Source organism: Ailuropoda melanoleuca, chromosome 5 (assembly GCF_002007445.2).
Source record: "Ailuropoda melanoleuca isolate Jingjing chromosome 5, ASM200744v2, whole genome shotgun sequence".
NCBI lineage: Eukaryota > Metazoa > Chordata > Mammalia > Carnivora > Ursidae > Ailuropoda > Ailuropoda melanoleuca.
This window is the reverse complement of record NC_048222.1, coordinates 67,495,943-67,522,258: the sequence shown is the minus strand read 5'-3', so window position 1 is coordinate 67,522,258 and position 26,316 is coordinate 67,495,943. Positions and strand designations below refer to the sequence as shown.

The 26,316-nt window shown below is 37.2% G+C and overlaps 1 protein-coding gene across 5 annotated transcripts in view; it reads left to right on the top strand.

Annotated features, from left to right (window-relative positions):
* Positions 1 to 26,316, top strand: part of CDIN1 (CDAN1 interacting nuclease 1) — a 206,956-nt gene that overhangs the window by 96,765 nt on the left and 83,875 nt on the right. For all 5 annotated transcript variants that reach the window (XM_034661195.1, XM_002922968.4, XM_034661193.1 and 2 more), the window contains 3 exons: positions 945 to 1,012; positions 12,308 to 12,373; positions 12,982 to 13,087. In XM_034661195.1, the coding sequence (XP_034517086.1) occupies positions 945 to 1,012; positions 12,308 to 12,373; positions 12,982 to 13,087 (240 nt within the window). The remainder of the gene's footprint in view (positions 1 to 944; positions 1,013 to 12,307; positions 12,374 to 12,981; positions 13,088 to 26,316) is intronic.

The following is a 26,316-nucleotide window of genomic DNA, read 5'->3' as shown; positions in this document are numbered from 1 at the left end:
TAGTATTGAAGAAATATTAGCTAGCATCAATTATTTTTACATAATTTAATACTTTTCAAGAAGTTGTACGGAGGTTGTACAAAAGGTTTTATACATCATATTGCGATCCTCTGCTTTGCCACACTTGAACTGTGTGACTGTGTGCGGATTCTTTTCTAAGCCTTGGTTTCCTCATCTATAAAATAAGGGTGATAATAACTAAGGATGAAATAACATACATAAAGCATGTAACACAGTACCTACCTCATAGTAATCACTCAAAGAATTTACATGTGCCTGTGTGTATCTGTTTCTATGCATATGATAATATGTGTGCACTCACGCACGCAAGAGAAAACTTGAAGCAGCCTCTGCACCCACACCCCAACTCACAGTTCTTAGCAGCATTCAGTCCTTCCTCCAGAGTGCATAGGATTCTCAATAAGTCAGCTGTTTGGCTTCACACATCCCAGAAGATCACCAACCATAGGCTGAAAGTGGAACAGAGGCTAGAAATGCTATCTCTGGGACAAGTATGGATTCTTAGAAGATTTATGGAACTCTGTAAGACTGGAAACTCCTTTATGGCAAAGCCTGGTTGGTATTCTTTGCTGCACTTAATAAGTGTTTAATAAATGTACTAAATTGAATTGAGGGATTTTTAACATAGTACTAAGGATGTTTAAAATGACTCTCCCTCCTTTCAAAAGAAGGTGCACATCCATTTACAAATCTTTATTTGCCCAAATGCATATAAACATTACAGAAACAGGAAAATTCCATTGAATCATTTAAATGAGGGCATGTATGTAGAAATCTCATTCCTCAGAAGTGTGGGTTAAAGGTGGAAATAGTTGCTATGATTACTCAGTTTTCCATTTCATCTCAAAGTAGAGACCTGGTATCAGCATATTTTTTATTGTATAATTGCACCTGTGTTACCCTCCTTAACTACAGCTTCTCAGTGCCATTGGTCATGAGCATGAAGTCCTGCTAAGAGACATGCTTCTGGAGAAAAACCTGTCCTTCCTAGGTAAGTATTACTTACATCCTCTCTAGCTCATAATATCTCCATGAGTACTTGAATATATATTTTTTAAAATCTTCCACTCACAGTTATTATGCACTAAAGGAAGAGTGAACGATGATTGATGCTGTTCATGTTATCTTTTATTGATTTAGAACTGAGCAGGAACTCAGTTACCTAATCCCTATATATACAGCACATGCAAGGCTTGCAATTAATATTTTATAGAATAAGTGGCTGAAAAAATGCTTTAATATCTGTTGCAGTATTACTTTTGGTGTCATGAGATATTAACCATAATCTAGGCCTTATGAGAAAAAGAAACAAAAGAAATATTATCTATAAAACGCTTTATGTGTTAAAAAAAATAGTTAGAAAAATTCATGTTGGCTATGTTTGTCTCATGTATGGAATCAGAGTGTACTTTTACTTGAAAGCCAAATATCAAGCTTTTATTATTTTTATGCGAGGCATTGTCACCATAGATCTAGTGTGATTTTTAAAAATCTCACAGGTATACATGGACATGTGTTTTTGTGTGTGTGCCAATGTGGAATCTTGTTACAGATTGTTATTTCTTTCAACATCTGAAGCATTGAAATTAAGCCTTGAAGGGCATACATGTGATAACTGATCTCAGAAACCATAAGGCACTCTACAATGAATTAATTCCTTTCCTCCATTGTAGATGTGGTCATTTTAAAGGTTCTGTACAAACCTAAATGTGCACTGTATATATCTGTTATATGTATATATTTACGTGTGCATAATGTGGTTTTTTGAGGTTGAAAAAAATCATAGAATATTGAATTGCACAACTTTTCTTCTAAAAATGGACAAAGATTTGGCCAAGGAAAGTCCATTGAATGGCCTTACATCAAGTTGAGGAGGGATGTTGATGACAGGCCTGCAAAAAGTCTGTTTGTAGTCTTAGTGTTCAGTATTTTTATTAAAGAACTGGACAATGGAGTTGAATGTATTATCAGGTTGTTGATAATTTAAAGATGGGAGATCTCATAAATATTCTCTAGCAGGGGCTAAAAAGGTTGATTTAGGAAAATGGCCTCAAATTAGTGAATTAAATTTCAGTATGTAAAAGTAGCAAGTTTTTTTCATGTAAGGACAACTGAAATATTCAGCCTAGGTGAAGAGGGTAAATTAGATAGAAATCACCTTTTATTTTTATTTGTATTTTTTATTATTTTTTAATAAATGGAGCCCAATCCAGGGCTTGAATTCATGACCCTGAGATCAAGACCTGAGCTGAGATCAAGTTCGTGCTTAACTGAATGAGCCACCCAGATGCCCCTAGAAATCACCTTTTAAAATCTAATCCAAAAAATGGAAGTAACAGCATAAATTCATGGGTTAGTTAGGTTAAAAAATTAAATATGCATACAGATGTGTGTGTGTATATGTATATAGATGTATATTTATATGTATGTGTGTTTGCACCTATAGCACCTGTATTTCTTAGTTCTATTCATTGAAGTGGACTACAAACAAGAAACAATCTTGCAGAAAAAGAGATCTAACCAGACAGAGAATGTATAATGGCTCAGAACTAATTGGAATGGATGACCAATGATGTGCCATGACATATGTCTTAGAACTGTGGAGTTCTGATAGTATTACAAAATATCTGATCACATTGATCAATCAGATAGTGGCCAATATAGCATGGCCAAATCAATTTTACTGTTTTGAAAGCACCAACAAGCAGTCATATTTTCAGGACTGCTTGGTGTTACTCTCTTGGCATCATTTGCTTATGGGTAGTCAGGCCCTTGGCACCATTTCTTTGCCTAGCCTAGCTTTTCTCCCCTTCCTTCCTGAGGACTAAATGACCCCGACAGGGAGGAGGAGCAAAAGGCTTACGTGTGCTCTAAACTGAGTTCCAGGTCCTTGACTCCCTTGATTCTGGGAACTGTGTTAGTCTGAATTGACCATGGCTAGCAAAGGCAACGCAGAAACATCGCCAGGGAGTCATTAGCATTTGCATACAAGTGCAGAAAGGGGACTTACTAGTTATGGGTCCTATCTAGTTCTCTGTGCTATCGGGTCTAGAGATAACCATTTTATTGAAGCATACCCAAAGGTGATACTTAACTGATCTTTAAAATAAATGAGTTATAGGATGTTTAGCTGACTCCATGTAACCTCAGTGCTGTTTTTAAGTATTTCCTTGTCAGCATACAAAAAAGTTAATTTATTCTATGCATTTTAAGCATTTTAATGTAGTACTGAATTATTACAGGTTTATTTACAAGTTAAAGCATGAGGATTCAAAACCTTGTATGAAATATTGTTCTGGGGTTTTTTTTTACCTTGTAAATACCCCTTCACAGTGATAGATTTAGGTAAATTTAGATAGATTATCATTTTAAATCAACTGTAGAAAAATATTGGCATAAAAATAGACCACTAAGCTGAAGTTTTCTTATTTACATGTATAAATCTTGAATTTTGTTGCAGAGCCATTACAAACATGTTTGTTTTACTTTGATTCTTCTATAAGCAAAAGCAAAACTGATTTCTCCCTCTTTCTCACTCTAATTCTTTTGGTTTCTAATATGCCACTACTTTCAAAAGACAAGGATTCTTATTTTTACATATTAACCCTTCTTAAGAATTATGACTTCCCTGAAAGCCTATCCCATTCTAAATTTTCCATTTTGTGTTCTATATGTAATTTTATAAAATACATATCTTATATGACCTTTTTACCAATAGAAGAGAAAAATAAAAATAAATAACCTTTATTTTAACCCTAATAATTTTTTGAATTTCCTTGATCCATAACCATATGCTGAGCAGTTGGTAAGGCACAAGATTTAACCAGGCACTATTGGGAAGGAAAAAAAGAGCACTTTTCATTGAAGATTTGTGTATACTCATGGATTTATCCTATTTTATAAATCTATCCATTTGTACTTCTGCGAATAGGTACATTGTATTCAGAGAAATCAAAGTTGAATAAATGTTTAGTTTTTCCAACTAAAAAAATATATTTTATTCATACATTTATTCATTTATTCCAAAAATAAGTTACTGAGTTAGGTACTATTTATTAGGAACTAAACATGAAGTCAGATGAAGTTCCTGCTTTTGTGGAATTATGGTCTAATAGGGAAATAAGCTGTCAACAAATGTATACTTTTAATTTCTAGCAATTTCTCAGAGTTCTTGTAATTCTTTTATTTATTATTCATGCATTCTTTTCCACTAATTCTTGTTGAGCATATTTTCTACACTAGTTAGCGTGAAGATGATGGTAAACATTTTGTCCCCCCGGGTGCTTACAGTGATGCACACTGTTGCCTTGTCCAACGCAGTACGAATACCGTTCCATCTTTAGTGCATCTCAGTGGCTCTTCACTTGATGGTCTTGAAAATGAAAATGAATATATTCAAGGCTGTTGTTGTACTACTTCTATTAAACTTCTGAAAGAAAGATAGAGATTATACTAAAAATCAATAGCCACCCTTTACATGTAAGAAAATGCTACTGGCTCATAAGCTACTTTTCCTGAAGTGGTGATGGAATTTTACTTACTTACCTGCTCTCTCACCATCACCTTCCTGTCACCATGTGTTTCTAGGCTGGTGAAGTTGAGCTCATTAGCTTGGTTATCTTACCACTGTGCTAACCAGTCTTTTCCTTTGTTGGGTCAGCAGACAGATTATCTTTTAGGTACTTACTTTGGGCAGGCACCATTAGGGATTAAAAAAAATAAAAGTTGAATCAAACATGACGCCTTCCAGGAAAATTTCAGTTAAGTTTCAGGTAAGTTCATGTCAGTTCTTTCCAAGGATAGTAATATAGAAGTAACATTTCTTGATCAGCATTTAAAGTCTGAGAAAGTGTGAAGAGCCTGCTACCCACTCCTAGGCGTAGATGCGCAAAGAATCTTTCTTAAACTTTAAATTGACCAACAAGTATTGTGATCACCCTTATCCCCTCTGCTAAGGGTTTGTTCCATTGCTAGTAACAACAAAATAGAAAATGTATTTCAATTACTGGTGAAGATGCTTTGATTTTTATCTCTCCAGTAATTAATGAGACCATGTTTTGTTGTCTCTTCCATGCCCACCCTCTCCTCTTACCACCTTCTCAGGGGAAAGAGGAACTTTGGACAAAAGGGAAGGGAGGAAAGGAAAATAGTGATAGTAAGAAGACAATAAGACTGTTTGCACTGTCAGAGGCTATGAAAGAGCTTATCCCAGAGACTGGAGACAAACTGTTCGTCCTCCTTGGGCTGGCATGTCTCCAGGTCAGAGGGACTTTCATTAGTGCCTTCCACAGCCGCTGTCTGGTGCAAATTCTTGTTACATTTGGCTTAATAAGGGCGGCTCTGGAGATACTGTATTCTTTCCAGCGAATGTTGCCCTGTTAGTAGAAGCTAACAATTATTTTGAGTGACACCTGAGAGGCAGTTGCTTTTTCCCTGCCTCACCCTCCCATGTTTGGTCTTGCCTTACGAGAAACCAGCATATTTTACATGGGCGCTTTTCTAGCATTCATGTGTAACTCTGCGGGACTCCAGGAGGGTATAATCTGTAAAGCCAGGAAGGCTTAGTGAGGGATGTCCCTTGCTGTAAAAAATTAGGATCTTTGTTTCTAAGAGTTCATCTTCTCCTGCTTTATTCCCCACCTGAAGGTGCTTTGTTGGGAGAGTGATTATGATGTGACAAACGGGGGATTATGACTTCAGGTGAAGAACAGGCAGTGGGAACAGATGAGATTTAGAGTGCTAAGGTTGTGTTTATGTGCAGATGTTAGCAGTAGAGAATAAGAGACTAGAAATACAACATATGATTATATAGGCTAACGGGAAATGACATGGTTGGGTATTTCATAAGATATCAAGTATTTAAATTCCTATTTCTCTGAAGGTTAAAAATCAGATACAGTGTTCAGAATAATGGGAATATGATATTGGAAATGGGATGTGGGGAATTGGGGCCTTGTTCTTTCCTAAGGAAATTGTCATCTTACTCTCTTTATTGAATATGCTTGTGTGTACTTCTCCCTGGGATCAAGAGAAAGAACCATGGATACATGTATGCTGCTAGAAGACAACATACTCTGGAACCTTGATGACAGGTTATCCTGTCCACTTTACTGTGGTAGTCTTTCTCCTCTGGGCCCTTCCCTCCTCATGGCTCTGGTTGGATAACTCATGTCTGCTGATTGTCTGCTTTCCTGGCCACTTGACGAGATATTGGAACTCCTTTGGTTGTGACAAAAATCAAATCAAACTAAATTATACCCATACTCAAGGATGTATATCTGGAAAGTCCAAAGGAGAGAGGTTTGCTTCTGGTGTATAGAATCCAGAAGACAAAAAATGTCATCAATCTCTCTCTTCTCCCTCTTGTGTTCTGCTATTTTCCGTGTTGGCTTCATTCTGAGGCAATAAAGATGATCCCTGGTAGTTGCTAGTTTGTTTATTCCTTAGGCTTCTTAGTCCCGGAGACAAGTTGGTGATTCTCTTTTGCCCCATAAGGAATCTGAGGAAGGGCTCTAATCAGATACACGTGTCCACCCCTGAGGCTGATGGTTGGGGTCACGTCATTCACCAGAATCATATCGTGAGAGTAGGATGGCAATGCCAGACAGAACGGGATGCAGGACCAAAAAAATCAAATATCTCACTCCACAGAAAATTAATTACAGGTTGGAGCTTTAGTCCCCATGACCAAAAGGCATTGGGAGTCAAATCTATTGTGCTATTGGCTTCGGGGGCGGGGGGGTGTTTGTGTGTGTGTTGTGTGTGTGTGTAGAAGATCCTTTTTGTGTCTCAGAACTGCTAATATTCCTTTCTTCATTGAAATTGGTTCTGGGCCAGAGGGAGCTGGCCCTGCAAAAGGGTATGACATCAATGATGACAGCTAAAAAAAAAACTTCAGCAAAGGCTAACATTCAGCCATTCCTCAGAATTTGGGAGCTAAAAAGTGTTTCATCCAACGCCCTTGTTCTGTTTAGCGGAAACTGGCCCCAGCCAGTGCCTTTCCACTGACTTGCCCTTTTCACTCTACCATTCTGATATGTCCCTTCTTTTGTGGCATTCAATCCAAAGAATTTAGAATGTGGTGTAAAATACAGAATATATTCTGTTGTTAATATTCATATCTCCTGTCTCCACAGCCACCAGTTGGCAGGGACCAGCCTGCTCAGCCCCACTTTGTACTGTCCCGGCTTTGTGACCTCCCATTTGTTTCCTATCTTTAGGGCACTTCAATTTTCACTAGTATTGTCCCCTCAAGACACAAGCAAAGGACAAGGTCAGAGCAGTCAGTTGTGTTCCTTATTAGTAGCTTTGATAAGAGGCTTTGGGGGAAGAGGTTGAAACTAATAGCTGTAATGAAATTTGGGGTTCTCTAAAGATTTCATTTATCTGTGCTGTGGGTCTCCCCATTAAATGCGTGTCTGTTCTGGGTACCTTTGCCCATAGTGTGCATATCATAGTAACATCTATTGTTGAAACCTTGCTGACTTCTTAAATTGGGTAGAAAAGACTGAAACTCACTCTTTGAGAACATAAAAATACGGATACGAAGGTCATAGCTCCAGATATTGAATGAGACAGTGTTTTGGGGGAAAAAACAAAAAACACAGAAAAACAAAATAGAGTAGAAATGATACACTGTAGTTTTCATTTGTGTTCATGTATATCTTTTGCCTTTCCTCAATTTAGTAGAAATGTAATAGGTGTTAAGATTCTTTTTATCATACAATGTATTTTAACCCAGCATTTTAGAAACCTTTTGACAAATTCATAGATAAAAGGCCATGTCAGAATGTTAGTTTTCATTTTCAGATGTCTTGAACTGGAATTTTGCGTAATTTTCCTGGGAAAAACTATTTCTTAAAAATTTAAAGCCTTTTAATAAAACAAACAAAAGAAAACCTCAAACTTTTCCTTGGTAGTCCTCATGCCCTTCTATGATTCTTAAGTATACGTTAACTAGTTTCAGATGTGTTTTGTTCTCTGACTCAAAATCAGCCCTTTATTTTAGAAATTGTGTAATTAGTACTTAATTGCTTTGGATATTTTGGGGCATTTAGAGGAGAGGGTAATTAAAAGGCCGGAGAAATTAAACTTTCACAGTGTTCTTTACATATGTGTAATTCCTTTTTTAAATGCCCTCCAAAGGCAGGCCTGACAACTTAAAAATATATGAAGACCTGGGTTGCTTTTAAAAAATTTAGCATCAGTTTTATCTGTGGATGCAGTTTCATTGATTTTTTTTAAACTTCAGTTGGAGAGAGGGCCATTGAAATGCTAGAAATCAAGAGATTATCTAGTTCATTTCCTCTTTAGGCACATGTCACCTAAATAATATTGGACAGATGACCATCACCCCTCCTGTGTTTCAAGATCCTCTAGGAGGAGAATAAAAATTTTTTCACTACCTCATAAATGTCACACACGATCAAATTTAAATATTTGCCATAATTAAAAGTGGTATGTGGTTTGTTGGGATGAACTAGAGTGTGGTTGATGCAGGCTCTTGTCTGTATCTTCATCTATCCAAGAGGCCTGGGTCATGGTGGGTCACCTCACTCCTCTGGGCCACTTATGTGTAAGTTGGAATATTGGACTAGCAATCTCTAAGACTTTACAAGTTCAGAAATACTGTGTTTCTTGAGTCTTACACATTATCTAAAAATCCCACATCTTTGTAGATCTCGAGGCTAAGAGGTCTGCTTTTAAGCGAGAATATTCTGTTAATTTTGATAATGAACACTTGAACTGTGACATCAACAAGCTAAGTAGTTATAAAATATATTGGGTGTTTTTAACATACACCTTAAATATGAGCCTTACTTCATATTTGCTATATTCACTGAATAAGATGGTTATACAGGATTGGAGATTGATTTCATATTGATCCCCAACATTCTGGGAAGTTATACTTAAAGCTCTATTCTAAAACATAGCTATTGCTCTTTTTTGCCCTTTCTAGCTAATATTATTCTTATTTTTTTTTCTTAATTCTGATCCCTTTTTTTTTTTATCTTAAAGAAAATATTAGGTTACTGAAACATCCAGTTTTCTACTTGGGAAGTTCAAAGAATCCTAAGTAACCATTTGGCTCCAATATGTAGAAAGAGCTATAAAAACCTTGATGAAGTGTGTAATTTTCAAGGAAAATATAAATTGCAAAACTGACTGTTAGAAGAGAAAAATCTAAACAGATTGGTAGCCATCAAAGAAATGGGAAAGGTAACTGAAGAGCTGCCCCACCATTGTGGAGCCAGGCCCAGATTGTTGTCTGGAGGAATTCTGCCCATACTTTCAGGAATGGATAATACCAATGTTATCTAAAATATTGCAGATCAAAGAAAAAAAGTAGGAAAACTTCCCATGAGTATTAAGGAAAGGGATGCAGTTCCTTCTTTGATGATTGAGATGAACCTCAGAGCAAACAGTTGGGACCCAGGATGAAAGATAGCAGTAGAAGATATCAAATAAAACCTTGAACTTTGGGCCACATTTGCTGTCCCTGTGCCTTGTTGATTAATGAGAAATTAAACCAGGAAAGAAAATTATTAAATCAGTCTAGGTAGGCTTTGTAGAAGACATGGGTATTCTTTAAAATGCAGTTGTATTTTATTCAGTTAGCCGTTTGAGCATTAAATGCAAAGCATACGTTGGTGTTAAGAGTGGGGCAATGAATAGGTTCTAAAAAATGAAAAGGAAACAGTTCTTGTCTTCAGAGCAGATACTCTGCACCCAGTATGTGGGAAACAAGGAGTAAGCACAGTAAGACAAGGGAATGACGACAGAATGAACAGAAAGGAAGTAGTGTGAGCTGGTGACGGAGCCATAGCCTCTAGATCATGGAGTTGCAACCCCGACAAGATGGTCAACCGAATTTTAAATCCATACCCAGTGGTTTGGATAATGATTTTGTGGTAAGGAATTTTTCAAGGTCTGGGGGCCAGGAAAAAAGCATAATACAGAGGCCAGGAAATCACACCAGATGGATGGGGCTGACCTTAAAAATCTCCCAGTGGCATGAGCCATGATAGAAACTTCTCCTGGGGCTTACACCCGGTGAGCAAGCCCGCCTGCTCTTAATGCTATTCCCTATACTTGTGCTGTCATTTCCTCTAAACTTTGCCCACACTGCCGCCTCCTTCTTTTTTAGGAAATCTAGGATGAAAGTAACAGTGTGAAGGTTGAAACAGGGATGGTAAGGCAGTGAGAGTTTAGTAAATAAAAGAGTGGGGAAGAGACCCATGGCATTTCAAATGTGTGGAATAACCTCTTTACTTAAAAAAAAAAATGTTATGTCACTAATGGTGACACAGACTTCTAGAAGCTATCATTTGGGCACAGTTACTATTGGATCAACTTCCAACTGAGAGAGAGAGAAAGAGTTGGGGTAGGGAGAGAAGGTGGAGTGAGAAAGTACATGGTTATACCTCGAAGTTCTCCACTGAAAGACGGAAAGATTCCCTAGCCTCACCTGATGTTTTCTGCCCAAGTTTTGTTTTGTTTAGGTTTGTTTTGTTTTGTTTTTTTCACATTATGTAAGTGGCAGAATTTAAATTGTAGGTATTGTGTTGGTAATTTTGGTGCAGTGAACAGGAGTGCAACATCTGCCTTTAAAGGGGTTTTAGTATGTGCATTTTGATAGCTTGGTGACCTTTGAAATTTTGTTTTGAACTGCTGTCAGAAACATCATCATTTTTCTTACTTAAACAGATTCTAACATCTGCAAAGGTTGATCAAGCTAGGATAGTTTTAATAAAATATTAGTCTCTGTTTTTTAATGTCAACCCAGCTTTTAAAACTGTTCATCAACTATGGGAAACATCAGCTCAAGGCGCTTGAGTTGCTTTTAATAAATGTCTTTTCCATTAGATATTTTTGTAGTGGCCAGTGTATAGAGAGGATAGAAATTTGTTCCAGGCTTGTTCATCTGCAGTCCAGTTTTCCGAATTCTCTTGTTTTTAAAGTAAAATTACTTAAATTTGTATTTCCTTATCTCAATAGTTAACTTAAATTTTTTTATATTTCAAGGAGGGGAGATTGTTCTGAATTCTGGCATCCATCCTCCAAAGTCTGGATAAAGGACATCCACTTTTAACAAAATTTCACTTAAATATCTAGTTTAACTATGTCTTGTCATTAAAAGGTTATTTACGTTTAAAATGCTGACCTTTCAAGATGTACACAAGAGTGTTCTAAAACAGAGTTTCTGAACATTGGCCATGAAACCACTGTCTTGGGCTGACAAATGGATTGGAAATAAGCTACCCAACACTGGGAATGGGCCATTAATTTTAATCAAAGGTGATGCAGGAAGGCGAATGGGATGCATGACAATGTCAACAGCCCAGTAGGTGTTAAGAGACCACACAGCCTTCCTTGTTACTTGGTTGGGCCATTAGTTGAGGTTGGGTGAAGACAGAAAGCCATGTCTGGAATTGAATGACCAGGTCACTCCAAAATCTAATGGAGAACTCCTCATTTCAGAAATCACATTGTAATGCCATTAGAAGTCAAGGACAGCATTTAGAAAATATTGGAAGGTTTTTTTTTAAAACCAAGCACCTTGCTAGTTTTTTCCAACTTTGTCAAGCTCCGTTTCCTGCCTCCTTTCCTTCTGAATGGATCATTGATATTTACAGAGGATCAGGAAATCGAACAGACTTAGAAAAAAATCTCAAAGCGTGTTTGCTTTTCAGAATTACATATTGTTAGTTGTAAAACTCTGGTAAATGCCAGAAACAATAGCATACCAAAGGAATTAAGCAGGGCAATTAATTCTCTGTAGTGATCTCATTGTCCTTGTCCCTCTCTGTGTTCTTGTGTATAGGAATAGTTTTACTAATTGAAACTAAACTTTCTTAGTTGCTTTAATGAAAACATTTGTTTTATAACTGTAAAGGCCACTGTGCTTGTGCCTCACTGTAAATTGTCAGTATTACCTGATAACATTAGTGATATTCACGGTGGTGAAAGCCTTTCCTTTTAATCAGTAAGTATATTTCATTATTTTGAGTATTTTCAATTACAAAAAAGGTGGCATATGACAGCTTGAATTAATGATATTTATAATAAAGACATAAAAATGCAGAAGGGACAAAGAGGCATTTTTATATCTATGCTTCAGGTTTGTTAAGAAAGTTCATTTATTCTGACACAGTATCGCATGCATAAGAAAGATATGTATGACTGCATTAGTAATTTTTGCACATTTTAAAGAAAGATAAGCAATTATATTGCTGTCTTGTTAATGGAACATTGTTATAAGTAATAGTATTTGTTCTTCCCATAGATGAAGATCAGCTCCGTGCAAAGGGTTATGACAAAACACCAGACTTTATTTTACAAGTTCCAGTTGGTAAGTCCTTAAAACTCTCTTACGCATTTGTTTATAGCGAAAGGGGATGTGCGTTCTCCATAGTTTTTTTTTTTTTTTTTTTACTTTTTGTTAATATTAGCAAATGTTACCAGAGTAGACTAGCTTTAAATGGATGAAATTGTTGGAAAAGATTATTTTAGACTAGGGGAAAAAATAGGTTCAGAAGAAATCTCTGCCTTAAAAACATTTACATTTATTTGAGAAATAAACATGTCTTCTGAAGACATTGTGGGTGCCATTTTCAGGTCATTTCTCTAAGTTCTGAATTTTTTTAAACATGGTTCCTTTGAAAAGCCGGTCTGGCTCACTTGGGTTTGCTTTCATGTTACCTGTCCACTTACAGAGGCAGTGTCAGAATAGGAGGGGGACTTTTGAAAATGATGATGAAAATGAATGGGATGTGATTATAGCATAAATGTTCTTTGTAAGGAACATATACGATGTGCTGTTTAATAATTACATCCATCGAAGACAGTGAGGGCTGAGCCTCTGCTCATTAATGGGAAGCACAGAGAAGCCTAGACAGAGTTCAGTATTTCCAATCTTCCCTTCTCTTTGCTCTGTATTAGTAATGCTTTGTCCCTTAGCTGTAGAAGGGCACATAATTCACTGGATTGAAAGCAAAGCCTCATTTGGTGATGAATGTAGCCACCATGCCTACCTGCATGACCAGTTCTGGAGCTACTGGAATAGGTAAGGTCCCATTATTTTTCTCTTAAGATAAACGATACTCGGCTGAAATCTCATTAGAAAAAATGTTTTGTTTAGCTGGTAAAAATGCTAGTAGCCTTTGTTTCTGGTAAGTACAGAGACTTGATTAATGTATTCATTTCAGATAATTTAAACTTCTCTGCTTTCATAATGCTGCTTCATTTTTTAAAACTAAAAATCTCTGCATAAGGTCAAAATCAGTATATACTCCCATTTTCTGTTTTACAGCGAGAATACTAGTAGCACTTAAAATAGAAATAATAAGGTGAGGTGCCTGTATTATGATATTGACACTAACTTTTTATTCTTTGGATGTGAAATTTATGCTTACCCTCAGACTCTTAAAAATACCTTATCCTCAGCTCTCTGAGGAAGTATCCAAATGTGATATGAAAGATCAAAGCGATTTGCCTTCCAACAGAAAAACAGTTTACCTCCCAACTTCAGTCAACAGTCCTGAAGGCATGGAAATCTCATCGATTAATGGAAAGGGTTGGGGGGGATATTTTATTATCGAATTCGCAACATGTGCCTGGGCCTTCATATTCCCTCAGCTAATCCTCACAAGGAAGTTACTTTTCCCCCCATTTTACAGAAAAGAGATTCTCAGAGAGAAAATAATAATGTGGTTAGTCGTCATGCATTTGTCTTTCTCGCTCCCAAACTCGTGCCCTTTCCAGTGCATCTCTGTTGTCATTTGTAGTATAACTGTTGAAACTTTGGCTTTTTCTGTTATTGTAGTGCCCCACATTTTCACACTGTGCATTGTTTTTCCCCTTGGAACAGGAGGTAGGGCAAGGGGTTAACCTTCCTAGATTAACTGTGTTCCTCAGTCACTGGCCAACAGTAAGAATACAATAATAAGATGACACTGGCCCAGATCATTAAGGAATGAGACAGTAGCATCTGTGCACAATAGTCTTATCCTGGGGAAAACAAAACAAAACCAAAAACAAAACAGTGACAGGCTACAAAATTTGGTATTGTATTGTTACTTAGCTTTACAAAAGGCCAGCAGACCTCGTCCGTAGCAGCTGTGCTAAACTAAGCCCACTTTTTGCCATGGTAACAATGATCTTGACAAAATGCTGAATGTAATGGCTTTCTTGATTTTCTTGTGTAATTGTGCGTAGCATCCGAGCTTTACTTTACAGGGATGGAGGAGAAAAGTGCAAAATGTTTTAGAAATCAATGCTGCTTCAGCGTTCCCTATCTTTTATTCAGCCATTATTCAAATTAGCAGTAATGTGGCAAATTGAATTTTAGATTTTTAGCAATTTTATGAGTTTGAAATAGTAAAGAAAGCATCATCTTTGATGGTACAGGGAAAGCAATGACAAGAAAATCAAATTGTGTAAGTTTAGGTTGCTAAAGCATTTTTAACTTTACTAATAAAACCATTATGCACTGAGACGGTGCCCCCACTTTGGTACTGGTCATGTCTTTTATGAAGAACAATTACAAATTGAATTCCAAAGAGTAGAGCTTACTTGAAAATTAAAATCGTATTTTTTTTCTGAAACAACTGTAGTATTTATTGAGTGCCTACTATGTGCCTGGCACTCACTATTTTAGAGGCTGAATAAATAATCTAGTCAGTAATTGGACTCCTATGCATTTTTGACCCAGCTGGAGGGGATCTAAGCAATGGATAATTTAATACAGCTTCCTTTGGACTGGATTTTAGATTATTTTGTTGTTTGCTACTTTTTCTGTTCTAATGATGTTTTACTTAGGTGACTATTGGTTTACATTCCCTAAACATGTTCTTTGAATATGTACCAGCTCTTGCGCATGATTCATTCAGGGTATATTGCACGATAAGGGAAAGTCAGCCTTGATTTTGAATGTTCCAGATCATCCAAGAAGGAAATAATCTACACAGAATTCAGTAGTTTTACCAATTGTCTGCAGAGAGGCCAAGAAATGGAAGTAGTGGTGACATTCAAAACAGAACATAGAGGCATTTACTTGGATATAAAATTTTGATTATAACAGTGATACAGACTTAGCAGTGATAGGGCATTTTGACAGGAGACCTTAGCCTATTTATGAAAGTATGGTACCCTACTCTTCATATTTTGCCTCAACACAACTCGCACAGTAGTTGCTGAAATTGTTCAGAGTGGAGGAAATCATCTCTCCCACCTGTAGGTAGCCTTGGCTGCTTGGCATTTGGGCTAATTGCTTTATTTGTGTGATAAGCCTCTAGTTAACATAAACACTGTTATCAAATTGTCACACTATTTTTAGATTAACTGTTGGATTTTACAATAAGACAGTTCAGTTAATATTTGTAGAATCATGACTTTGTATAAGCCCATTTTGTCACATAAATAACTAAAGAGTCCTTAATTTTTACACCAATGTTTCTACTAGAGTTTCCTCTTTTTGTGTAAGTGGATATTCTTATTCATCCTTTCAGCCACTTTGACAAAGTTGATCATGCCCTACCTCTTTATTAAAACATCTTTTCTTGACTTCTGAGGGACACTCTTCTGGGCTGCTTCCTGCCATCCCAACAGCATACCCAGTTTGCTTTGCTGGCTTTTCCTCCTCCCAGCTCTACACTGGAGCTGGGCCCTGGAACTCAGTGCTCAGCCCTCTTCCCTTTGCTATTTACATTCACTTCCGGGTGTCTCTCTTGGAGATTTCATTAACTATGGTTTTATACACCATCTCTGTAATAGTATCTCCTAATTCTTGCTGCCAGCCCTAATATTTCCACTGAGTACAAATTTGTTTATCCAGCTGTCCACTCAGTATCTCCTCTTGGGTATCCAGTGGGTATCTGAGACCTAACATGTCTAACATTAAACCTTGATTTTCCTCCCCAGGCTTGTGGCTCCCCCAGTTCCTCCCAAGCCCAACTAATGGTGCCACAAGTTGCCCAAATACTCAAGCCAAAACCCCAACCCATCACCAACCTACCAGAAAGTCCTTTCAGTTCCATCTTTGTCATATGTCAAATCATGTCTCAGTATCACCTTCTTGCCTGGCATCACCTCACTATCTGTCATCATCTCTTGAACTGTTGCTGTAGCTTCCAAAGTGGTCTCCAGACGTGAACCTTTATACTCCTGTGGTCCGTTTTACATACCCTGGCCAGAGAGACTCTTGGGAAATACAAATCAGATTGTATTGCTTCCTGCTCTAAACTCCTCAGTGGCTTCCCCTCATATTTCAAATAAAATCCAAACTCTTTCACAGGACATTCAGAGCCCTGCGTGATCTGTCTCTTCACCACCCTCAGTTACCTGCACACCTGCCCCTCTCTCTCTTCAACTAAGGCTCCCTCCGTTTCTTATACTTCTGCAGCCACACTGGCTTTCTGGGCCTCCCTTAAATCTACACTGCTCATTTCTACTTCAGAACTCTTACTCTGGATAAATCTTCTGCTTGGAGTTTTCTTCATTTGAATCTCCACATGGTGAACTCCTCACACCGTTCAGGGGTCTGCTCACAGTCCCCTCCTCGGGGATACCTTCCGTGACCACTCAGTCTAAATGGCCCCACCTCAGTCATCTCTCCCTCCTCACTTGGTTGGACTTTTCTTCATAATATTTATCCCTATGTGAGTGAAAGAATAAACATGTATATAAACATCAGTTTGTTTGAAAACAAGCCTTTATTAAAGAGCTTTACCTTTTATATTGCTATTGTTAATTACTATATATAGTGTGCCCCTCATTCCTTTGTAATCAGAGCTGCAGGAATTTTCCCTGGCTTAATTAACCTCGGAAAAAATTAAATTTTGCAATGCCATCACCTTCCCTAAAGTCAAAGACATTGAGTACAGAACATAAGCTGTCTTTCCTGTGAGCAGGCCCCTCTCCAGGGTATGAACTTTGATCAAATAGCTCCTCAAAACTCTAGTCTCTACTTCTGTGGAGTTAAAGGAAATAGAGTGCCTCTGAGCAGCAGCATTTGGACCATAATGTAGCCCCAAATTTCATAAGGCTATATATATGATTATAAAGAAAATACATATATATTTACATATATATGTATTTATATATCCCATATACATAGGGCTATAAATACAAATTGTATAAAAACCATATTTCCTTGTGCAATCAACACCCCAGAAGCCTTCTCATTCTACTTCTATCATCAAAAAGTGAGTTCTTTGACAATTTGACCTATATTACTAAGTATATATTCATATTTGATTGTGACAGTTAAAAAAAAAAGCAATTCTATAATCTGAGGCCAAATTACATACACGGGTTCTATACATATATGTGGTCTTTCAAAGAATTAGGAGCAGACTTTCGGTGTTTGGAGATAAGGTGGGTCCATTTGAAGGAAAATATTAAGTGACCATAAAGAGGAAAGCTTCACAGCAACTCGGCAGCACGCGCACCGTGCCCGACAACTACCGATCAAGCACGTGGAAATCTCAGCTGCCATTCCGGGCACGCTCTGGCCTCCATGAGAAACTGAAGCACACTTCGTAGATACACCTCTTCATTTCTCTCGGAGGATCAACACTTACTGACTGGCAAGCACAAGGCAAAGTTTTGTTTCGACATGATTTCCCAGTTTAGTGATCCTTGAAATGATGGAGGGAATCTCTCCTGTTCTTGGGTTTGAATCCAGGCCATGCCACTTTCCAGTCCCACGGCTAGGAACAACTTGCTTAACGTCCCTGGGTCTTTGTTTTCTCCCATAAAATGGTGTCAGTAATACCTTCTTGACCACGTGGTCATGAAGATCAGTTATTTAATACATGTAAAGCTCTTTCAAAGTGCCTGGCGGTCAACCAATATTAGTTCCCCTCTGTCTTTTTCTCCTGTATATCCCTGTCTGATGTAATTTAGAAGTCTTCTGAGCAGACATTTTTATTTACCTTCTTTGCCAGATAAACTCCTCCTGGGCTACTCAGCTTGGCTGACATATCCTGGGAAACCTTCCTGCATTCCAAGCTTGGGTTTGGTACCCACTCCCGTGTTCTGCTAATAATTTCATAGCATTTGTCAAATATCGTAATTTCTTGTTTACTTGTCACCTTCCTCCAGTTAAGATTGAGTTTCATCTTATCTATATGTTTTATCTCTCATCAAATGCCCAAAATCTGGTGGACACCAGTCAGCTATTCCTGACTGGTGGAGGAGCCAACAGGTGATCAGTTCTAAGGTCCCTGGTACATGGAGTATGGCCTAGATAGGGATTGGGGGAATATACAGCAAGTGGGGATGTCCCCCTTGGTCCTACAGAATCCTCACCCCATGGGTTAGGATACAACCAGAGGGGTACAGAGTAGAATCCTCTCAAGTTTTGGGCCAGGCCATGGACCACTCTTGAACAGTTCTAAATAACAGTATCAAAGAAAGAAAATACATGTATCTTCCAAAGTCATTTTTTGTACTGGTGGTAGGATGTGAGGGGAAATGAGCACCAGAGGAAATATGGTCTTGATCACATTTATGTATCACTGAAAAGATTAAGAGCTGAGTTCCATATGTCAGAATTTTGAACCTTTGGCTCCAGAGAGTCTATACTCCTAGAGGCACTGCTAAGCTAATACCTTCTGCCACAAGAATTGATTTGACTTTAGTTCTTACCTCTAAGTATATTTTAAAGATTGGTTATTTACTCAATGGTTTAGCAATTGCTTTCTCTGGTCGGTGCTGCCTTGAGAGGTGAGGCATTCAGAATGGGGCTGCCTAGCAGTTAGAGTTAAGGAAGGTATTTTTTTCAGAGGATGGCCAAAGTTTTTCCTGTGTTAAGATACTTCCAGGAAGCCTGCAATTAGCCAAATCACAGATTTCCAGTTATTTCAGTCCTGTTAAAAACAAGGCTGATCACATCTGTCTTAAGTTGGAGTATGTGCCTCAGCAAGAGAAGCTCTTGCAAACCTTCAATTACAACAGCCTCAGAAGGCACTGCTGCCGTATACTAACAAGTAGTCATCAGCAACAACAAGAGACAGATTGACTAATAATTAGCAAATGGACTGGAGAGGGCTCCTCTACAGGTAAAATATAATAATTTGCTTTTCCATCTCTTTTGGTGGAGATGGTTGTGAGATATTGATGTTCCGTTGTTCCAGACAAATACTTGACACTGTTATTAGCTGGAGTAACCTTGAAATATTTGAAAAGGATGAGAGTGTCTGCTGCGTATATAGTACTTTTATAAGAATGACTTCTCATAACATTTTTTTCTGCATTTGGAATGTGAAATGCAAGAATTTTCCCCACCAAGGAATTCACGTTGTCTGCTGTTGTTAATTGTTTTCAGTGTTGACTTAAAATCCAAAACTGAATAAGGGGTAGGAATGTTCCTTAGGCTTTTAAAGTAATATTTGCTATAAAGAGACACTTGTTAAATAACTGGAATGGGTTGAAGGACTAAAGAGAAAGAAAATAGACATATAAGGAAATATTAATGAATTGTAGTTTCTCAGAAAGATACCTATCTGATTACTGCCTTCAGGCAAGCACAAGATTTGGGGGGCACACGGGTATAGAGAGAGTATATTGACCAGTTTTCCAAAATCAGGGGACCAAAGAATTGTTGAAAGGATGACTCTTCTGCTGACCCACTATGATGGAATTAATATGAGTCACATATGCTTTGGAAAAGTTACCTCACACCAAACTAACAAGTAAATGATTGGGTGGTTGGTCATTCTAAGGATGGAAACATAACCATTATGATCATCCAGAGACAGTGAGGGAAGAATAATAGAGATTCTGCCAATAGGAAGAGACTCAGGAGCACAGAGAGAGTCAGGAGCCCAAGAATACAGAATCCATTTCTGGACTTATTCCAGAATATTGGAGATCAGGTTGAAACTGATGCTTAAAATGGCTCGGGGTTATAGGTCAGTAATACTCAAACTTCACCGTGTATTGAAATCACATAAGGGGCATTTTAAAAATACTGATGTGGGTCTTATCCCTGATAAGAGAACTGATTTAATTGATGTTGGGTAGAGCCTGGACCTTGGGAGTTTTTCTTCTCTTTTGAAAACTCTAGGTGGTCATGCCAGTCTACATGCAGCACTGATGTCAGCTTCTTCTTTACCTAGCCTTGGCAAGCTATTTGCCAAACAGCCCTTGCATTTGTAGCCTTTCTGCTTTCCAACAGAGTATTGATGAGAAAAATAAAGCCTTATTAAGGAATAAAGGTTCAAGTCAGCAAACACTTTCACAGGCGCTGAGTGTCAGTCAATGGGGACCCCAACTCTGTTTTTGGGGGTCTTATAGTAAGGGCTGAGGCTGTAAATTGAAGGGATGGGACCTGAACCCAGATCTCCCTCTGAATTCACACCTGTGCACTTTCTGCCCCACCAGGCAGTTTCCTATCAGCCATGGTAAGAAATATGTGTTAAGCGGCTGCTTTACTCAGTTAATGGGTTCACTGAGCTGATCTAAAAAGCTCTCCAGCCTATGTGCTTTAGATATTTACCTCCATAAGGTTAGCGAAAAATGGTCCAGGTGTTCTCTGTTGCTTTCTTAGAAGCCCTTATTCTATATTCAAAATACGTATCTGTAGGATTATTTTAAAAGCCTGTCATGTATTCCAGTACACCCAGAATATAATAACCACTAAATTGTTGGATTTGAAATCCAGAGAATTAGAGAAGTCTTTTGTATACGGTTCACATTCATGAATTCTGACTGAACTGTCTGAAGACTAGTCGGAATTCAGAAGAGAGGTGTACTGTGGAACATTTGTTAAGAAATGCATGTTTTTATTTTAAATGGAGTTCATTTTTTTTTCTGAATTGCATTTGGTTGCACATAAGAAGCAAGTCTGTTTTAATACATAAGAATAGTCTTAAAAATAGCTCTATTGAGGTATAATTCACATAAACTGCATATATTTAAAGTATACAATTTGACAAGCTTTGATACGTTTATATAAACTTATAAAATTATCACCACGGTAGAGATATTCAACATACCTACCACCACAAAAGTTCTTGTGCCTCCTTAGAATCCTTCCTCTCAATCTCTTCACTTCTCTCTGCACCCAGGCAACCACTAATCTGCTTTCTTCACTATAGTTTCAGTTTGCATTTTCTAGTATTTTCTGTAAGTGGAATCATACAGCATGTACTTTGGCTTTCTTTGGTTTGGTTTTGTTTTTTGCTGAGAGGTATTCACTTACGTAGCTATGCCATTATTTTTTTTAATCTGGTCACCTATTAATTGACATTTAGGTTATTTCTAGTTCTAGCTATTAGTAATAAAGCTCCTTTGATAAGTCACATAAAAATATTTGTATGGCTTCATTTCTCTTAGCCAAATACTTCGGAATGAAATGGTTGGGACATACGTTAAGTGTATGTTTACCTTTTTGCAAAACGATTAAACCATTTTCCAAAGTGGTTGTACCGTTTTACATTCCCACCAGCAGTTTGATAGTTTCAGCTGTTCCTCAGCTTCCCCACCACTTATTATGTTCAGTCTTTTTAAGGGTAGGCTATCTAAGAGTTGTGTAGTAGTGCCTCGGTGTGATTGTAATTTCCATTTCTATAGGGACAAGTGACAGAATCTTTTTACATGCTTATTTGCTACCTGTCTTCTTTGGAGAAGTGTCTGTTCAAGTCTTTGGCTCACTTCTCAAGTTCTTTTCTTATTGTGTTATGGTAGTTTTAAAAAAATATTCTGGATATAAGTCTTTTATCAGACATGTAGTCAGATATGAAATATTGTCTCCCTGTCTGTAGCTTATCTTTTCATTCTCTTTACAGTGGCTTTCAATTTAATTTTAATAAAGTCCAGTTTACCAATTTTTCTTTTATGGACTATGCCTTTGATGTCACATCTAGGAAATGTTGAAGATTCAAAGATCTAAAGAAATCACAGAGGCACCTGGCTGGTTCAGTCGTTTAGCATGAGACTCTTGATCTCAGGGTTGTGAGTTCAAGCTCTCCATGTTGGGTGTAGAGATTACTTAAAATTTAAAAAAAAAAAAAATTGTTTTAATCTTTTAAAAAAATAAAAGAAATCACAAAGATCGCCCGCCCCTTTTTTCCTAAAATATTTATTTTAGATTTACATTTAGGTCTAGCATCCATTTTCAGTTAATTTTTATATATGGTGTGATAAGTGAATCAAAGCTCATTTTCTAGCATATGGATATGCAATTGCTTCAGAACCATTTGTTGTAAAGACTATACCTTCTCAACTAAATAGCCTTTGCACATTTGTCAAAAATCAATTGATCATTTATATGTAGGCCTTTTTCTGAATTCTCCATTTTGTTCCATTGATCAGTTTGTCTATACCAATTCTCTACCATCTTGATCACTATAGCTATATTTTGGAAACTATATAAATCCTCAAACTTTATTTTTCTTTTTCAAAGTTATTTTTGTCTATTCTAGATCCTTTGCATTAATATATAAATTTTAGAATCATCTTATAAATTCATCCCAAAAAAGCCTATTGGGATTCTGATGGGGATTACGTTGAATTTATAGGTCAATTTGGGAAAAATTGATATCTTAAAAATGTTGAGTCTTCTGATCCATGATCACAGTATCTCTCCATTTATTTAGGTCTTTTAATATTTTTCTTAAAAATGCCCTGTAGTTTTCAGTATAACAAATTTCTCACATTTTCATTAGATTGATCTGTATGAGTTTTATATTGCTTGATTCTTTTAGAAATGATAGTTTTGGGGGTGCCTGGGTGACTCAGTCAGTTATGCATCTGACTCTTGGTTTTGGCTCAGGTCATGATCTCAGGGTCCTGAGATCAAGCCCCACATTGGGCTTCATGCTGAGTGTGGAGCCTGCTCAAGATTCTCTCTCTCCCTCTCCCTCTGCTTCTCACCCCTATTCACGCACACACATATGTGTGCTCTCTCTCAAAATAGAAAGAAAGAAAGAAAGAAAGAAAGAAAGAAAGAAAGAAAGAAAGAAAGAGAAAAAGAGAAAGAAAAAAAAAAGTGATAGTTTTCGTTTCAAACCCCAGTTGTTCATTGTTACTATAGAGGAATATAGTTGATTTTGTATGTTAATTTACATCCTACAACTTCATAAAACTCATTTTAATACTTTACCATGTCACTTGTAAATAAAGACATTGTCACTTCTTTTTTCAATTTGGGTGCTTTTTTTTTTTTTTTTTTTTAACTGCAGTGGCTAGAATCACCTATACAAAGGTAAATAGTGGTGGAGAACATACATCGCTTTTCTTAGGGAAAGGCATTCAATCTTTCACATTAAGCTGTAAGTTTTTGTAAATGTTCTGTATCAGGTCAGGGAAACTCCTTGCTATTCCTCGCTTGCTGAGAGACTATCAAAAATAGGTGTTGGATTTTGTCAAATGCTTTTCTGCATCAATTAAGGTCAAATGGGTATTTTTTTTATTAATAGGTTAAAATGGTGAATTACAGTGATTGATTCCTGAATGTTATACCAACCTTGCATTCCTGGGATAAACCCCACTTGGTCATAAAACAATATCTTTTTTATATTTTCTTGGATTTGATTAGTTGAAGATATATTAAGAATTTTTTCTTTTACACTTATGAGTGATATTTCTTTTTCCTGCTAAGTGTTTGTCTGGTATTAGAGTAATACTGGCTCATATTATGAGTTAGGAGGTTTCCCCTCTTCAATTTTCTGGAAAAGTTTGTGCAGATTTGTTATTATTTCTTAACTGTTAGGTAGAATTTCCTAGTCAAACATCTGTACCTATTTTTGTTGTCGTTGTTGGAAGGTTTTTAACTACAAAATTGACTTGTTTAATAGATGTAACGATGATTCAAGTTGTTGGGTTTTGGGTTTTGTTTTTTTTTTAAGATTTTATTTATTTATTTGACAGAGATAAGACAGCCAGCGAGAGAGGGAACACAAGCAGGGGGAGTGGGAGCGGAAGAAGCAGGCTCCCAGCGGAGGAGCCTGATGTGGGGCTCGATCCCAGAACGCCGGGATCACACCCCGAGCCGAAGGTAGACGCTTAACCGCTGTGCCACCCAGGCGCCTCTGTTGGGTTTTGTTTTTATTTTGTTTTTTGTTTTTTGTTTTTTGAGTGAACTTTGGTACTTTGTGTGTTTCAAAAAACAATGTTCGTTTCATCTAAGTTGTGGAATGTATTGGGATAGGCTTACTCAGAATATCCCCTTTTTCTTTTAATAGCAGTAGGATCTGTCTGTAGTGATGTCAACTTTTTCATTTGTGATACTGATAATTATAGCTTCTTTCCAGATCAGTCTGCTTGGAGGTTTATCAATTTAAGCGTCTTCTAAAAGAACGAATTTTTAGTTTTATTGATTGTTTCTACTTTTCTTTTTTGTTTTTATTGATTTCTAATGTAACCTGTATATATTTTTTTTCTTTTCTTTAGTTTCACTTTCATTTTCTCTTCTTTTTCTAGTTTCCTAAGGTGGAAGGCTGAGTTTATTGATTCAAAACCATTCTTTTTTTCTGAGAGGCAATTTAGTGCTGCAGATTTACCTCAAAGAACTGCTTGCTGTAACTGTATTCCAGAAATTTTTATATGTTGGGTTTTCATATTTATTTTGTTCCAAATACTTTCTAATTTTTCATTTCTTCTTTAATTCATAGTCTATTTAGATACATTTAGCGTATTTTGTTCCCAAATATTTGAAAATTTTTCACATATCTTCCTGTTACTGGTTTCTAATTTAATTCCATTGAGGTCAGAAATAAACTTGCATCCTTTTAAATTTATTGAGATTTGTTTTGTGGCCTAGACTATGGCTATCTTGGCGTTTCATGTGCACTTGAAAAGAAAGTTTGTTCTGCTGTTGTGAGTGAACAGTGCTATAATTGACAATTGGTTCAAATAGATCATAGAACTTTTCAGGTCACACATGTACTGATCAACATTCTGCTGTATACTGAAGGGAGACCTACAGATAGTCTCTGGAATTCTCTCTCTATGCAGCTCTCTTCTGCTGGTATTCTCTCCTATAGACTCTACCTGCCTGGTCTTCCCATCCTTCCAGCTCTATCTCCTCAACTCAGAGAGACCCACTGAGCCTCACACAGGTTCTTCATCTTCACATTGCAGCCTGAAAACTCTCTCCAGGAGGTGGGCTGGGGCAAAGGGCTTACCTTTTTTGTTTCCCACCACTCAGGGAGCGTTGTTCCTCATTGCTGTCGTCGTCTGTCATCATCTATAATGTTTGTTTATTTATTTCCAGCAGGAGGATAAAGCCAGTCCCTGTTACCCCATCTTGGCTCCAAGGAGATGTCTCTCAGTTATGGTTTTTAACACATAGTTTAACACATTGTAAACAGTTTGCCTTATTCAATGTTAACCTTGTAAACTCATTTGCTATATAAGTTATAGATTTCATTGTTACTATACACAAATTTTCTTAAGCATCAACTGTGAATAGAATAATTTATGGGAGAGGATTGTGCAAACCTTCAGGTTTCTTTCTTTTGATCTCTCTCTCTCTCTCTTTCAAACAGACCTCTGGGTCTCTTTCTCCCAGGATCCTTAGAGTTGAAATGGGATTTTCAGTCACTATTTTTTGCCCAGCAAAGGGAAAGGCTTTGGTATGGTCAAGACGAAAGATTGGATAATAAATGTATGGTTGTTAAAAGGCAGCTTTCTTCAGTCATCTTTCATTAGCACTTACCAAGGGCTTCTGCTGCCACTTGGACTGACATAGAGCTGGCCATCTTTGGTGAGATAGAGCCCTGTTCGCAGAAGTTATGCCTGTTCTCTCACTTTTCTCTGCCTCTACATTTAAGAGACACATTTTCCCATTTCTGAGCATCTTGTCATATTTGGTATCATTCAAGAATCCCCTGGGATGGGTGACTTACAGGTGATGAGGCTGTGTTGCCCTAGTTTGCCCTTGCTCATTCTCCTCTCACACGCGTAGAGTATGGAAAATGAGCCATGAATACAATTTGCATGTCTCATACTCCTCTTCTCATAAAATAAAAACCTGTGTGGATACATAACAGCAATGGTAAACATCCTTTCCTTCGCATTTCTAATTGACCCTGGAAGTCAAATTCTCATAAAAACTAAACTCCCACTATGAGTTCCATTTATCCATTTATTCCATTTAACACAAGCAAATTAGATTCTCTTCTGTTTTCTTGCTCTCTTCTTTATATTCTCAGTCTACTTATGATTTATGAATTCCATTCTCTTGTTTTACTCCCTTTCCTACCTGAATCGCTAACATCGAGATGTTTACCATCTTGTTCATCCTTATTTTCTTACAAGGTTTCTGCCAGAAAGGTTAACCATCCT